Genomic DNA, 15371 nt, shown 5'->3' with positions numbered 1-15371 from the left:
GTCCTTCTCCTTGTGAGGCCTTCCACTCCCTCCCCTCCCAGTCTACCAACGCTCCCTTTTCTTCATCCCATCTCCACCATTTCCCCTCTATTCTTATTTTCCCGTGGTCTACCCACACGTATTTTCCTTTCTCTCTTTCTTCTCTTCCGATTTTTCTTAATGTCCATTGCATCTTCCTCTCCGCCCATGTTAGGTTAGGTCCTCTATCCTTTCATCCCGTCCTTTTAGCATCTTTTTGTTTTCCATTATTCTCCTTTTTAGCTCGCTCGACTTTATTTTTACAAGTACCATGCTACCGTCTTTTCCTTTTTCACTTTCTCCCCTCCTACTGCTTTTGCTTCTTCTATTGCATCCTCCACTCCGATTATCTTTAGTATCTCCTCCGCCTTCTCCTTCGCCTCTTCTCTTTTCACTTTCGTACCTCTTATTATTATATTTTTCTTCCTCTCCTCTCTCTCTTTCTTCTCCCATTTCTTTTCCAACTCACTGATCTTTTCACTGACGTTCTCACCTCCTAACTCTTCTTTTCTTTTCTCTATAGACTCCTGCACCGTTTTGTGCACTTTCTGTTCTATTTCATTCCATCTTGTCCCCTCTTTTCCTTTCTTTTCTAATTCCCCAATCTTCTTTATCAACATTTCTATCTTCCCTTCCATTTCTCTCTTTTGTTCCGCCCACATGGCCTCTCTTCTCTTCGTATCTTCTTTTAGCTTCTCCATTTCTTCTCTTACTTCATTTCCCAGGGCCCTCATATTTTCCTCCACCCTTCCCATCCTCCCTCCCAGATCTTTTCCTAAATCTTTTATTAGCTCCTTTATTTCCCCCACTCCTCCTTCACCTTCTCTTCTTTCTTTTTTCTTCTCTGGTGACCTTCCCGTTAGGCTACTCTCTCTAAACATCCATCCGCTTGTTTGCCTCCTCTCCTCCTCCGCTTTCCCTTTCTGGGGTCCTTCTTCGTTTCCTTCCTCTCTTTTTCTTTTCCACATTTCCTCTAAGTTTGACATACTTCCCAAACTCAGCGTTCTTTCCCTTCTCAGGACTTCTATATTTGAGGGCCTGCCTCTTTTTCCCCCTTTATCCGGTTTCCCGACTTCCTCCTTCGCCTCCCCTTCTTTCTTCTCCCTCGCCTCATCTTCCATTCTCTGTGTTCCCGTCCTCTTCTCTAATCCTTCCTCTTCTTTACCGGCCATTCCTCTGTTCCTATAACCGCCTCTCTCTCTCCCCAGATGTCGCTCCTTTCCTCCTCTCTTCTCTGCTTGCCGCTCTTTTCTATCTCTTCTGTATTCTAACCTCACCAACACTGCACTTACTTAGCGACGATTTTCCTCCTCTTCCCGCAAAAAATGCTTTTCCCCACACCCTCTCTCTATCCTTCCCGTTCTCGCTCACCCCTCCTGCTACCTTTGCACTTTGAATCTTCGCTTTTATAGCTTACTCACTCTTTATTCGCTCCACTTATCTGGGCCCACGTTCTCACACGACCGTCGCCCCCTATGTACTTCTTATATATTTTTATATTATATTCATTGAATACGAATCTGGAAACTATTTTTCACTAGTGGCTAAAATTTTTGATTATTTTAATTGCGAAATATATAAAATATTATCAACTATGTATGTTTAGACATCGATAAAAGTGATAAAAATGACATTCGAAATGTAGTAGTACTCAAATATTTTTTTTTTTAAATTCAAGTTGTAGAAGAAATTCTAATTATATGTATGTGCGATTTCATACCAAGTTTATTGTTGTTACCGGCGAACGACGCGCGCGTAATGGTTGCCAACCGTCTAGTGGATTTCCCACCGATTTGTAGCTAAGATCGCTCGATTGTAATAGCTCTACTTCCGGAACGCATGGCGGACACGTCGGAACGTATCATTGTACGAGTAATCACATTTCATCATATATTTTATATAATAAATACTTTTGCACTTTTAACCGTGTCGTGTTCCACTGCCGCTCCCACTCCTGCCATCAAGTTATGGGCCCAGGAGGAATATCGCTATCGACAATCGAAGTGTGTTGGCGAAATTCCCCATGTCTACTCGGAACGACAAAGTTGGCAACGAAAATACTTCGTTGCTGCGCCGTTACCGATAGCGGCAGCACCTCTCGAGCCCACTTTGTCCACGCGGTCCCCTCTCCACGCGGAACCGGTACGATCGACGCCATGATCGATTCTTGTTCTTCTTGTACGATCGCTCAACGTGTCAACACGTGTCACGCTGTCCTCGCAGATCAGTACAAGTGTTCGGTGTTTCAGTCCACGCGGCGCTGAACTTTCAGCCCGCGCATTTCGCAGCTGTTTAGTCTACGCGTGTTAATTCGGTGTTAAAATTAGTTAAGTAGCACATAAGTGTAAATAGTTGTACAGTTTCAGAACTCGCGTGACTTTGTAAATACTATATTTTCTTCTTTGTAAATAAACATTTGTGATCGTTACGCGGGCGTGTTATTTCTGACCACGCTGACCACGCAAAATACGCAACAAAGTGAAACGCGGAATCTGAACACGTGTTCGTCGAGGTTAAGTGCGCAGTACGAAGAGACTAACCGAGAATGATGACAACGAGTGTCGCCCGAATAGAAACGCTAACGCGTGATAATTATGACACGTGGAAAATGCAGATGCGAGCATTGTTAATAAAAAACGACGCGTGGACATATGTTAGTGGTGAAAGTGAAATGCCTGAACGGAAGAAAAACAACGAAGCATCGGAGGCAGCGTACAAGGCCTGGAAAAGAAACGATGAAAAAGCTAAATCGGACATTATATTATCAATAAGTGCTTCAGAACTAAAGCAAGTGAAATCGTGTGAGACGTCGCACGAAATGTGGAGGAGACTGGGAGAAATATATCAATCCAGAGGACCTGCCAAGAAGGCAACTTTGCTGAAAAGACTATTACTTCATAAAATGAAGGAAGAAGAAGACATCCATACGCATTTAGGTAGGTTCTTCGACGCTGTGGATAAGTTACAGGAAATTAACGTGAACATCAATCCGGATGTGCAAGCGATCATGTTACTGTATAGCCTACCAAATACGTTCGAGAATTTTCGGTGTGCGATAGAATCGCGAGACGCGTTGCCGGATCCGGAAACATTGCGCGTAAAAGTCATTGAAGAATACGACGCGCGGAAAAATCAAACGGTCGACAGCGTACCTAACGCGATGGTTGCAGGTAAACTTCGCGGAAAGCCAAAATTCTCAAACCGGAATGAAGACAGTAAATCTGAAAAGGAAACGTTTAAGTACAGATGTCATCGGTGTAGACGAGTAGGACATAAAGCTTCGGATTGCGATAAAAAGATCGGTAACGCGCGACAGTGTACGCGGAACGACGACGTGACGAGCTTGTACGCGTCAGCCATTATTGAAAAAGCGTCGAATACAAGTGCGAATAGCGATGAGTGGTGCCTCGATAGCGGCTGCACCTCGCACTTATGCAAAAACGAAAACGATTTTGTGGATGTAGAAAGATCGGAATGTAAAGAACTGAATCTCGCGAATAATATGTCGACAAGCGTTTACGCGAAAGGAACAGTTCCGTTAATGGCATGTCAGGAAGGAAAGAAAAAACATTTCAAATTAAATGATGTTTTGCACGTTCCCGATCTCCGTGCGAATTTATTATCCGTGTGTAAGTTGGCCTATTATTGCGATCGTCCTCACAACATAAACATAGCGAGAGCTCATAGACAGATCGCGTACTCAGTTGAAACGAATACCTGGCAACGTTACATCTTCAATTGATTGCTACTTGATTGAATCATTTGAAAATTGCTCGAAGGTAGTCGTTTTTAACTAATATTATTGAATTTTCTAAAATCCAAAACCGGCCACGTCTGCTTGGAGCGACTGGCAATTGTTTCTAAAATCCAAAACTGACCACGTCTGCTTGGAGCGACAAATAATTGTTTGTAAAAATCCAAAACCGGCCACGTCTGCTTGGAGCGACTGGCAATTGTTTGTAATAAAAAATAAACCGACCACGTCTGCTTGGAGCGACGAATAATTGTTTGTAAAAACAAACCAACCGCGTCTGCTTGGAGCGACCAATAATTGTTTGTAATAAAAAACAAACAAACCACGTCTGCTTGAAGCGACGAATAATTCTTTCTAATAAATAAAAAACAAACCACGTCTGCTTGGAGCGACGAATAATTGTTTGTAAAAAAAGACAAACCGGCCACATCTGCTTGGAGCGACCAATTGTTTCTAAAATAAATAAAAAACAAACCAACCACGTTTGCTTAAGCGATGGGTAGACCTACAAAACATGCATCCCGTATGAGGAAGTATCGTGCGAATGAATCAAACGACGCCACGCAATTACGTCTGTACAAAAATTGCAAAAGAAAAACAGAATCACGATGTCATGAAACTATTAACGAACGCCATTTGAGATTATCTGCGATGCGAAAATATATGCGTTCAAAATTATTGCGTGAAGCGATAGAGGAGAAGAAACGTCGCCTAACAATAATTTATAATCGTTTAAAGAACGAATCTGTCGAAGAATTAACTGGCTTAGATTAATCAGTAGGCGCCTAGCAAACGAATCTGCTGAGGAACGGTCACGTAGATTGAGATTAATCCACAGACGCTTAGTGAACGAATCTGCTGATGAACGATCACGTAGATTGAAATTAATCCACAGACGCTTAGCGAACGAATCTGCTGAGGAACGATCACGTAGATTGAGATTAATCCATGGACTCTTAGCGAACGAATCTGCTGAGGAACGATCACGTAGATTGAGATTAATCCACAGACGTTTAGCGAACGAATCTGCTCAGGAACGATCAGGTAGACTGAGGTTAATCCACAGACGTTTGTCCAATCAATGTATTGAAGAACGTTCACATCGTCTAATGCTCATGAAAAATCGTAATCGTAAAGTATTTTTAAGGGAAAGTACCGAATCAAAAACCACACATTTAACCCTCGGAGTACGGTCCGGTAACGGGGTCTCTCGTGACTCACACCGAGACGTGTCTCCGGAGACCCCGTTCCCGTACTGCGAGGGTTAAGAGATATGCGCGAACTAGCTAAAAACCAAAGGAAAGAACGTTTCCTCCAAGAAGATTACTTTGAATCGGCTATTAATATTTTTGCTGATGTACCGTGTGCAGTGTGTTGCAAGACTTTATATCCGCAGCAACGTTACGCTTTACACACGCAGCCTTTGTCTGGTCTAATTCCTGCAAATCTAATGGAATCAGAGAAGATAACAACATGTTCTCGTTGTCTAAATCATTTTAAAAAGCACAAAGTTCCATCACAGGCATTTTGGAATAAAATGGAACTAATGTCTGTACCTCAGGAGATAGCAGATTTATCGGAAATCGAGAAACAAATGTTGTGTAGAATAGTGCCGTTCCTTAAAATCATGAAAATTCAAAATCGCTTCAATCAGGATTGGTGCAAAGGTCAGGTAGTCCTATTTGCCTGCGATGTGTTCGAAGTAGGCGAGCAACTTCCAGTCCAATTAAACCAAACCGGTATAATGATTGTAGTGGAAAGTTACGAAAATTTGGAGCGACAGCGACAATTTAAAATAGATGTCGGAAAGCTTCGGGTAGCCTTACAATGGCTATTATAAAATAATGCTTTGTACAATGACATACAACTATGTTTTTTAAACATTACCAGTAATATTTTCGAAATAGCTCATGTCATTGAACAGCCGGCTATTGTAACAAAGGAAATTCAAATTGCACAAAGAAATACTGAACCAAACAGTAGATTTGTAGACGTTGGTCAGAATGTAGCTATTTTACAGGGCACGTTTCATCAAGCTAGCCATCGCTTCAGTATCGAATCTCGTGGTAAGCAGTGTACTGGCATAGCTGCAGTTGCATGTGTTGCGTTTCATTCCCTTGATCCTAGTACGTGGTGTACTAGTGATGTCGATTATGTGGTTATAGTAGGAGATAAATATTATCGTGATTGCATTGAAGCGCGAAGTATTTCTAACCCCAACGAAATCAATGTAGACTATTTAGCCGCAACTGAATTATTGCCACATGTAACATTTAATAATAGGCGAGTCAGTATTAACGTTGATTTCCAAATTTAAAAAATGGTTTGATTACATTTTTTCAACGGTATATGTACGGAATTCTTACTGCGAATCTTACATCAATAGCCGTATCATGCAGCAACCAGTCGGAGACCACCTGTTATTGGTTGTTTGATTCCCATGCAAGAGGTCTAAAAGGATATAAAGCACCGTTACAGAGCACCTCATGCTGTATGAAATTTACTACTATTGATGTTTTACACGCCACCTTGCGTCGTAATTTGTATGCGAAAGATGGCAACAGTAATGTATTAAATATCTACTCATTAACACCTGTAACAATTGCATCACTGGTAGAAAGAATGCAACATCTACCTGTTAGAAGATCACGATCGATCAGAGGTTCTCGGGTAATTGCCGTGTCTTTTGACACAGTCCTCTTGCCAGAGGGTCCCCGGACCCTCCCCACTCCGTGGCGAGATCCTTTATTTCAAACTCTTATCTTTCTGCACGCGCCATGCAGCACCATGACTTTGGATCATCAGCCACACGTGCGTTTGTCCTAGAAACCGACCGCGGTGTGTAACGCCGTGTGCACCGAACCGACCGCCCCGTTACAAGATCTCTGGTTTGCTTGCATCAAATGAAGCCATGAGATTTTATTATTGAATCAGAGTGCCAAGTGGGCCAACATTGGTAAGCAGAATTAGCGCTGTGGGATGAACCAAACGCAGAGTTAAGGCCCCTAACTCGAGGCTTATGGGATACCATGAAAGGCGTTGGTTGCTTAAAATAGCAGGACGGTGGCCATGGAAATCGGAATCCGCTAAGGAGTGTGTAATAACTCACCTGCCGAAGTAACTAGCCCTGAAAATGGATGGCGCTGAAGGGTCGCGCCTATGCTCCGCCGTCAGTGCCAAGTGGGGCTGGACAAAATTTGGTCCTCCATGAAGCCCTGACGAGTAGGAGGGTCGCGGCGGTGTGCGCAGAAGGGTCTGGGCGTGAGCCTGCCTGGAGCAGCCATCGGTGCAGATCTTGGTGATAGTAGCAAATATTCCAGCGAGGCCGCGGAGGACTGACGTGGAGAAGGGTTCGTGTGAACAGCCGTTGCACACGAATCAGTCGATGCTAAGCCCTAAGAGAAATCCTATGTAAATGAGGTGTCCTAAAGCTCTCAGATAAAAAGCAACAACAAAACTGTTAAATATGGCTAAATCGAATTAGTAGTTGCCGAGATGCACTCCCATTGGGCGAAAGGGTATCCGGTTCCTATTCCGGAACCCGGCAGCGGAACCGCATACCATTCGGGCCCTCGTAAGAGTGTTCGTCGGGGTAACCCAAAATGACCTGGAGACGCCGTCGGGAAATCTGGGAAGAGTTTTCTTTTCTGTATAAGCGTTCAAGTTCCCTGGAAACCTCTAGCAGGGAGATAAGGTTTGGAACGCGAAGAGCACCGCAGTTGCGGCGGTGTCTGGATCTTCCTCTCGGACCTTGAAAATCCAGGAGACAGCCACGTGGAGGTGTTGCGCCGGTTCGTACCCATATCCGCAGCAGGTCTCCAAGATGAAGAGCCTCTAGTCGATAGATTAATGTAGGTAAGGGAAGTCGGCAAATTGGTTCCGTAACTTCGGAATAAGGATTGGGTCTGAGGAGCGGGGCGTGTCGGGCTTGATCGGGAAGCGGGTCTGGCTGACTTGCCGGGCCTGGGCGAGGTGAACGGTTGGCGACTTCGGTCGCGTTTCGGGATCCAAGCTCGGTCCCGTGCCTTGGCCTCCCGCGGATCTTCCTTGAGGTTAGTCCGTACATATCTTCCAGGCTTCCGTGGCGGTTACGGTGTCGCGGTCACTTCTTCGGCCGCCATTCAACGCTTAGCTCAGAACTGGCACGGACTAGGGGAATCCGACTGTCTAATTAAAACAAAGCATTACGATGATCCTCACGGGTGATGACGCAATGTGATTTCTGTCCAGTGTTCAGAATGTCAACGTGGAGAAATTCAGAAAAGCGCGGGTAAACGGCGGGAGTAACTCTATGACTCTAGAGTAACTACACTTATACCGAAAAAGGACGGTGTTGAAAAACCAGAAGACTACAGGCCCATAACAGTCTAATCAGTCACCACCAGGACCTTCCACAAAATACTGGCAAGGCGCCTTACTAATATGGTTGCACTCGATAAAAGGCAGAAGGTTTTTCTATCGACGGGTGGATGCGCCGAACACACTTTCGATCTAGACCTAGTTCTTCGGTATCACCGACAAATCTTCAAGCCGTTATATATGGCGTTCATGGATATCGCCAAAGCTTTTGATTCCGTCTCACACAAAACCATTAGAGACACCTTGTCTATCATGGGATTACCCAGCCCAATGATAGACTACATTATGGATACATATAACAGATGCCACACTAGTTTGACATCTGATAACTGGGAATCAGAGGCTATAAGACCCACATGCGGAGTCAAACAGGGCGAACCCCCGTCGCCTATTATATTTAATATGATTATGGACCGACTCCTCAAACGACTACCACCCGAGGTGGGCGTTGACATTGGGAATGTTCGCTATAATGCGCTCATTTTCGCCGATGACATAATCTTCCTGGCCGCAACACCAAATGGCCTGCAACTAACAATCGACATAGCTTCTGAATTCTTAGCGCAATGTGGGCTATTTATAAACGCCACCAAATCTTTCGCCGTTGCATTATGGAATGTACCGCATGTCAAAAAGTCTGTGGTGGATAAAGAAACCCAGTTTAAATGTCGCGGACATAAGCTCCCGTCTCTCAGAAGGGAAGATGAATGGAAATACTTGGGAGTCCCATTTACGCCTGGGGGACGCTCTATAACTCAGTCCGAAATTAAACTGAAAGAGGCAATAGACAAGCTCACCAAAGCACCCTTAAAACCTCAGCAAAGACTATTTACCTTACGGGTAATTATTTTACCAGGACTATACCACCTACTGACCCTGGGTAACACCACGCTGAGTAGACTGAAGAAGGTAGACAAAATGGTGCGCGCTGCGGTGAGGAAATGGCTCCGCCTCCCGCATGACACTGTTAATGCCTACTTTCATGCAGGTGCCAAAAACGGAGGTCTGTCAATCCCATCCATGAGATGGCTGATGCCTCTCCACAGAACGGTGAGGCTTCAAAAGCTCACAAGGGAAGGTCTACCAACCAACTTATACCTCACCCAAGAAATTCAACGCACTACACGCAGATTGACAGAAAAACGTATTGACATAAGCACTTCGGAGTAATTAGAAAAGAGATGGCCCACAATTCTCCATTCATCCATTAATGGGAAAGGCCTCAGAGAATCAAGAAAGGTACACCAGCAACACCAATGGATAACCGATGGGAACCGCTTCTTAAGCGGCAGAGATTTTATAAATGCAGTTAAACTGCGCATCAATGCACTTCCGACTAGGTCTAGGACATCGCGCGGTAGACGCGCAGACAGTATCTGCAGAGGTGGCTGCAACGTAGCTGAAACGCTCAACCATGTGCTTCAACAATGCCACCGAACACACAGAGCTAGAATAGAGAGGCATAACGCTGTAACAGCTTACGTTAAAAGAGCTCTGGAGCAAAAATACGAGAAGGTCGAGGCTGAGCCTCACTTCAGAACAGCCGAAGGACTTAGAAAGCCCGACCTCGTAGCTAAGCAAGGAACCACGGCAATTATGGTTGATACACAAATTAGTGAGCACATGGATTTAGATACATCGCACAAGATCAAAATCGAGAAGTATGAACACCTACATCACGCCATAAAGGAAAGATACGGCGTCCGCGACGTATCCTTTACAACTGTCACGCTGTCATATCACGGTGTATGGAGCGAAAGATCAGCCAATGAAATAATAAGAAGAGGTATCCTTAAAAAGAACGAGTTAAAAATTGTGGAAGGACTAAACAGCTTTTGGAGGTTCAATAAAACAACATCTACCAGGATAAACACTATCCCGCCAACAGGTGTAGGATGAGCAAAGAAACGCTGAATCGGACCACTTTGGTGTTGCCTGCCATCTCAGGCATAATACGATGGATTTTTAGTGGGTATGCCCTGTGAAAATGGATGAGTCCCACACAACCGGTTGACATCCGACCGGTATGCGTAATACATTTCTCCATCTAAAAAAAAAAAAAAAAAAAAAAAAAAAAAATATACTAGCAACACGACCTGTATTAAAGCAAATGATACCCGCGTAGAAACTTAGATTAAAAGAGGCGTCAAGCAAGGCGACCCTCTATCCATTACCATTCAATCTTTGCATTGAGCAACTTTTAGAGGATTTGCAAGATAAAACCTCAGGCTTGAGCACTAGCCTGGATCATAATAATACGGTGTCAGTTCTGGCATTCCCCGATGATATTGTTGTACTAGGCATAAATAAATAAGAAGCACAATTCCAGCTAGAAATAATATATAAATATCTAAATAACTTAGGGATGTCATTATCCACTTCCAAATGTCTGACATTTGAAATTAAAACGCATCGTGACACATGGTACGTCGTGGATCCCAACTTAAATATAAGCGGGAATAAAATACCCGAAGCAGATTCAAGCACTGCTTTTAGATACTTGGGCGCAAAGATTGGCCCTTGGAAGGGATTGGAGAGTGGCATAGTAATGCCTGATATTATTAATATAATAAAAAGGATAAGGAAAATGCCACTTAAGCCATACCAAAAGATAGACCTTTTTACCTCGTATATTATACCGCATTTTATCTATGGTCTACTTATTTACCCACCAGGAGATTCCACTTTGAAACTACTAGACTCCGAAATCAGGCAACAGATAAAGGAAATACTCCATTTAACTCCGTCCACAGCAACGGGCTTTTTCTACACAAAAAAAATCAATGGCGGCCTAGGTATCCCAAGACTAGAAATAATTATAAGATTAGGAGTGCTAAGAAGTGCCATAAAAATGAAAAGCTCGATAGATCCGGCGGTAAAAAATATAATAAGCTTAACTACGGCGGATAAATAATTTTTAAAAATCACGAACTCTCTGCGCATAAACTGACCTGCGACATTAGATGACATTGAGGCTGCACGTCGAAGATTAAGAGCCCAACCGAGTAAAGAATGGAGTGTACTACGTATCCAAGGACAAGGTACAAATGAATTTTATAAAGATCCAGTTGGTAATAAATGGTTGAGCCAGCCAACCCAGCTCAAGGGATCGAGATTTATTGACGCAATACGCTTGAGGACGAATACTATGGGTACAAGGGTTGTTTTAAATAAGACCAATAAAAACATAAATCCAATATGCAGGCGGTGTCACCTGCAACCTGAAACTCTGGGGCATATATTAGGACAGTGCTATCACACCTAAGGTTTTCGAATTAAACGGCATAATGAAATAAGAGATCTTTTAGCAGTAAACTTGGCAAGTAAGAATCAGTTTACTGTAGAACCAACCTTAACCGTACGGGATGAACTCCGAAAGCCTGATCTCATAGTTAAAAATGAGAAGCAGGAGTTCATAGTCGATGTTACTATTCGCTATGAACATAAGGAGTATCTCAATATCGCGACTGTTACGTCCCACCTTATGGGTGGTTATTTTATTGTTAATACGTTCTACGGGTTCTGCCGATTAAAACGCTCAGGCGTACCTTGACCTTTCAAGGATACATCATTGCTGTCGGCATCATAAGCCTTAAGATATATGGAAGCCAAACGCTCTTTTACGTCGTCGACACCCCGGATTTCCCTGACGTAATAATAGGACTCTTAGGTAGCCCGTACCTCCTGCAAGAGGAGAGCAAAATTTCTTTTCATCATAGAACCCTAGTAACGAGCAAACGGCAGATTCATCCCATCGGATTCTCGAATTCACGGGAGATAAAAGAAACGCTGACCTCTTGCCAACGCAACCAGGAAGCCCCGCCAGCGCTGCTCGGTAAACAAGAAGGTATAAAACTTGCATCAGCCGATTGCACAGACGATAACGACGAGGACGCGAACCGCGCCGTCGAACGGCTGACCCAGTAAAATCCTCCGGAATCGGGTGACGATAAAATAATTTTTAACAAAGAAAAAAAACCGACTTCGAAATTCACTAAAAAGTGTAAAATAATTACTATTTCATTTATACCAGTATTCCACAGCTATTAATAAAATCTACTTAATCGTTAAATAGGATACTAAATACATTTCAACCTTTTCGGAGGTGGCGCAAAATTAAAAACTTTTCTTCTACTAGGAAGTTCAGGCGTCGGCAACCTGTGATAAATGACCCATTTGATAATTTCAAGTAAACAATATTCAACGGGAATCAACATACCAATTGCGGATTAACTATACTGCAGTTCACGGGAGACCATACTTAACTCGCGCAGCTTACTAGGTCTAAGGACATTTTTAATAACGTGTGTGATTATAACGTTTTTAATAACGTTCTTACTTTACGATCATATAATTTTTTCTTTGAAAAATAATTGAAACTTCATTGTATCGTGTATCTATACCATGTCATCATCGCTTATCAATTATCGTACGTCATATATTTCTGTCCACCATTTATATGATCGCAAAATAAAAAGCAAGCTGTAGAGGGGAATCACACACGTTATTAAAAGTCTCCATAGATCTAGTGAGCTGCGCGAATTAAGTATGGTCTCTCGTGAAATGCAGTATACACGTACATCAGAAGTGCTACCACCTTCTGATACAATCGTTACAATTACAAACGTTTTCTGCCGTATCTATAACGTTTCGAATTGAACGTTTTCTTACGACTTATTAATTACCAAGTTTGCCATTCCGCAATCAAATCGTTATTGGCTGGATCGTATATTCAGGTATTTTTAATTTCGCACCGCCTCCGAAAAAGTTGAAATGTATTTAGTACCCTATTTAACGATTAGGTAGATTTTATTAATAGCTGTGGAATACTGGTATAAATGAAATAGTAATTATTTTACACTTTTTAGTGAATTTCGAAGTCGGATTTTTTTTGTTATAAATTATTTTATTTCACACTTTTTAGTGAAACATGCAGTATTTGTAGGATGCCGTAAGGTGGTTTACCGTTCTTATTGGATAATTACAACAACAATAGTCATTAACAATAACGAATATCATAAATGTTTGCAAGTGGGATCATCGTAGAAATATCTCCTATTAGATGTGAAAGGTGTTACGGGCGAGTGATGCCCACTTGGACGTCGACCGATTGGACGCGTCCCTATTGGACGGTCCCGATTGGCCGCGTTTCTTTTGGACGCCGTGCCGATTGGATGCGTTCCTTTTGGGCGCCGAACCGATTGGACGCGTTCCTTTTGGACGTCGTGCCATTTGGATTCGTGCCATTTGGACGCCATATGTTTTAAAATCATTGCTTTTGGAAATCGGCAGATGGTGGTATTGTTCGTCGATTTAAATTCCTATGCTATTTGAATGCGTATACATGCTGAAGTATATGATTACATATATCTAAGGTCAAATAATTATGTGTAACGTTTGACAGGTATAGGTTCATTGATGGAGATTAATTGATTGATTGATGATATAGTGTGTCGGTTGCAGAAGAAAAGAAAAGAGAATATAAAGCTTAAACTAATAATATATTTGTTTTGTTTAGTCTAATAACAGCACCATCAATAATAAGAGAAGCTAAATAAAAGTACAGAGAGGCGGAGAGGCGAGTAAGGTGGAACAGGAGAATAAGGCGGAGGAAAGGGGTTATGGTGAGGCGCCTCCATTAACCCACTATGACGAAGATGAAGCATTGAGAAGAAGAGAAAATGAAAAAGGTAATGAATCTAATAAAAGAATAGTAAAACATGATATGATCAAATTGTAGGAAAGTAGCCCTGGGAAAATAATCAAAAGAAAATACAAGGAAGAATCCTCGAAAGAAGAAGAAGCGGGAAACAGCACAGATAGTGCTAAGGTTGGTAATATGGCGGAGCCAATGACAGACAAGAACGCGCGAGGACTAGACCAATGGAAGAGAGGAAGAGAGGATAAAGAGGTGAGTAACGCAACAGTTGGTAGCAAGAGTAACGTAAAGGATTTGAAAACTAAGACAAAGGGAGAAAATAACGGTAAAGATGTGAAGAAAGATACAAAGGCTAATAAAGTAAGAATAATTGAGAGCACAGAAATAAAGCAAAAATACAAAATAATTGACGACATTGGCAAAAACAAGGAAACCGAGAACAAGGAACACGGACTAGGAAAATCCACGGATAAAGAGGAAATAAGCGAAAATAAGGTAAGAGAACACGCATACTATAAGACAAAGGAAGAAAGCGAAGCGTTATACGTAGCAGAATTGGAAAGTGGCGAATACACAATATGCGTAAGCTTAAATAAAGAAAAATTATCAAATAAAAGGAAATATAACCTGGTAAAGATATATAACATAATTAATATTCTAGGTGCAAAAATAAGAGAAATAAGGATGATGGCTTTTTCAAGAACGGAAATTACACTGGGTACAAGAAGAGAAGCCAACAGAATAATAGAATATGGGAGAAAAAAGGAGGCGGGATACGAAGCATATATCCCAAGGAGGAAACGTACCAGAAGAGGGGTTACGAAAGAGTGGGAAGACACATTGGAAGAGCTCAAAAATTGCGTAATGACTGGACAAGGAGACTTTGAAGCCCAAAGATTGAAAAGGAGAAGACTGAGAGGTGGAAAAGCTGTCTGGGAAGACAGCGACGCGGTATTACTAACATTCAAGGGGGATTCCCTCCCGACGAGGCTCTACATCGGGCAGGGCCATGTGTGGCTAAAGATAGAACCATTCATAGAAAGTGTAAAACAATGCTTCCGGTGCTTCCGATACGGCCACCTGCAGGCAGTATGCAAATCAAGGTTCCGCAGATATAAGATGTGCAGTGAAGAGTTCCATGGGGACTGCAAAAAAGAACAAAAATGTGTCAATTGCGGTGAGGCGCATAGGTCAAACGCAAGAGAGTGTCTCATCTTTCAAAGGGAAAGTGAAATAAAGAAGACTATGGCGTATAAAAATGTTTCATACTCCCAAGCCAGAGAAATCCTGAGAGATAAGTATACAGGAAGAAGGTTTGATTTAGATATTGAAAGTGAGAAGGATTTCCCAAAACTAAGAACGGAGCAAAGGGGTAAAAGTGACAAATGGGAGAGACTAAATGTCCCAGAAAGAAACAGAGGACAAAATGTGTGGAACAGAGATACGGGCTACCGTAGGAACCAAGAAAGGGTTTCAAGTGACGAAAGCGAAGGATGAAGGAAGTATGGTGGAGAGGACACGAGAGGCACCTTCAGATATAGAGACCTAAATGAAGAAAGAGAAATTAGAAAAGCCCAAAGA

General features: G+C 42.5%; 1 protein-coding gene across 2 annotated transcripts; it reads left to right on the top strand.

Annotated features, from left to right (window-relative positions):
* Positions 1-2186: 2186 nt before the first annotated feature.
* On the top strand, positions 2187-15292 carry LOC117610911 (uncharacterized). Of its 2 annotated transcripts, XM_034338763.2 has the most exons (4): positions 2188-2954; positions 13650-13755; positions 13872-14285; positions 14452-14587. In XM_034338763.2, exons 2-4 carry the CDS (start codon positions 13753-13755, stop codon positions 14461-14463), a joined length of 429 nt encoding a protein of 142 aa, XP_034194654.1. In that variant the 5' UTR covers positions 2188-2954; positions 13650-13752; the 3' UTR covers positions 14464-14587. The 2 variants fall into 2 exon arrangements, with proteins under 2 accessions (XP_034194651.2, XP_034194654.1); XM_034338760.2 differs by having other exon boundaries at positions 2187-2954; positions 13872-15292.
* Positions 15293-15371: the final 79 nt, after the last annotated feature.

This window comes from Osmia lignaria, chromosome 10 (genome assembly GCF_051020975.1).
Source record: "Osmia lignaria lignaria isolate PbOS001 chromosome 10, iyOsmLign1, whole genome shotgun sequence".
NCBI classification, from domain to species: domain Eukaryota; kingdom Metazoa; phylum Arthropoda; class Insecta; order Hymenoptera; family Megachilidae; genus Osmia; species Osmia lignaria.
Note: the sequence above shows the minus strand (reverse complement) of the source record. Positions and strands in the feature narration are given on the sequence as shown.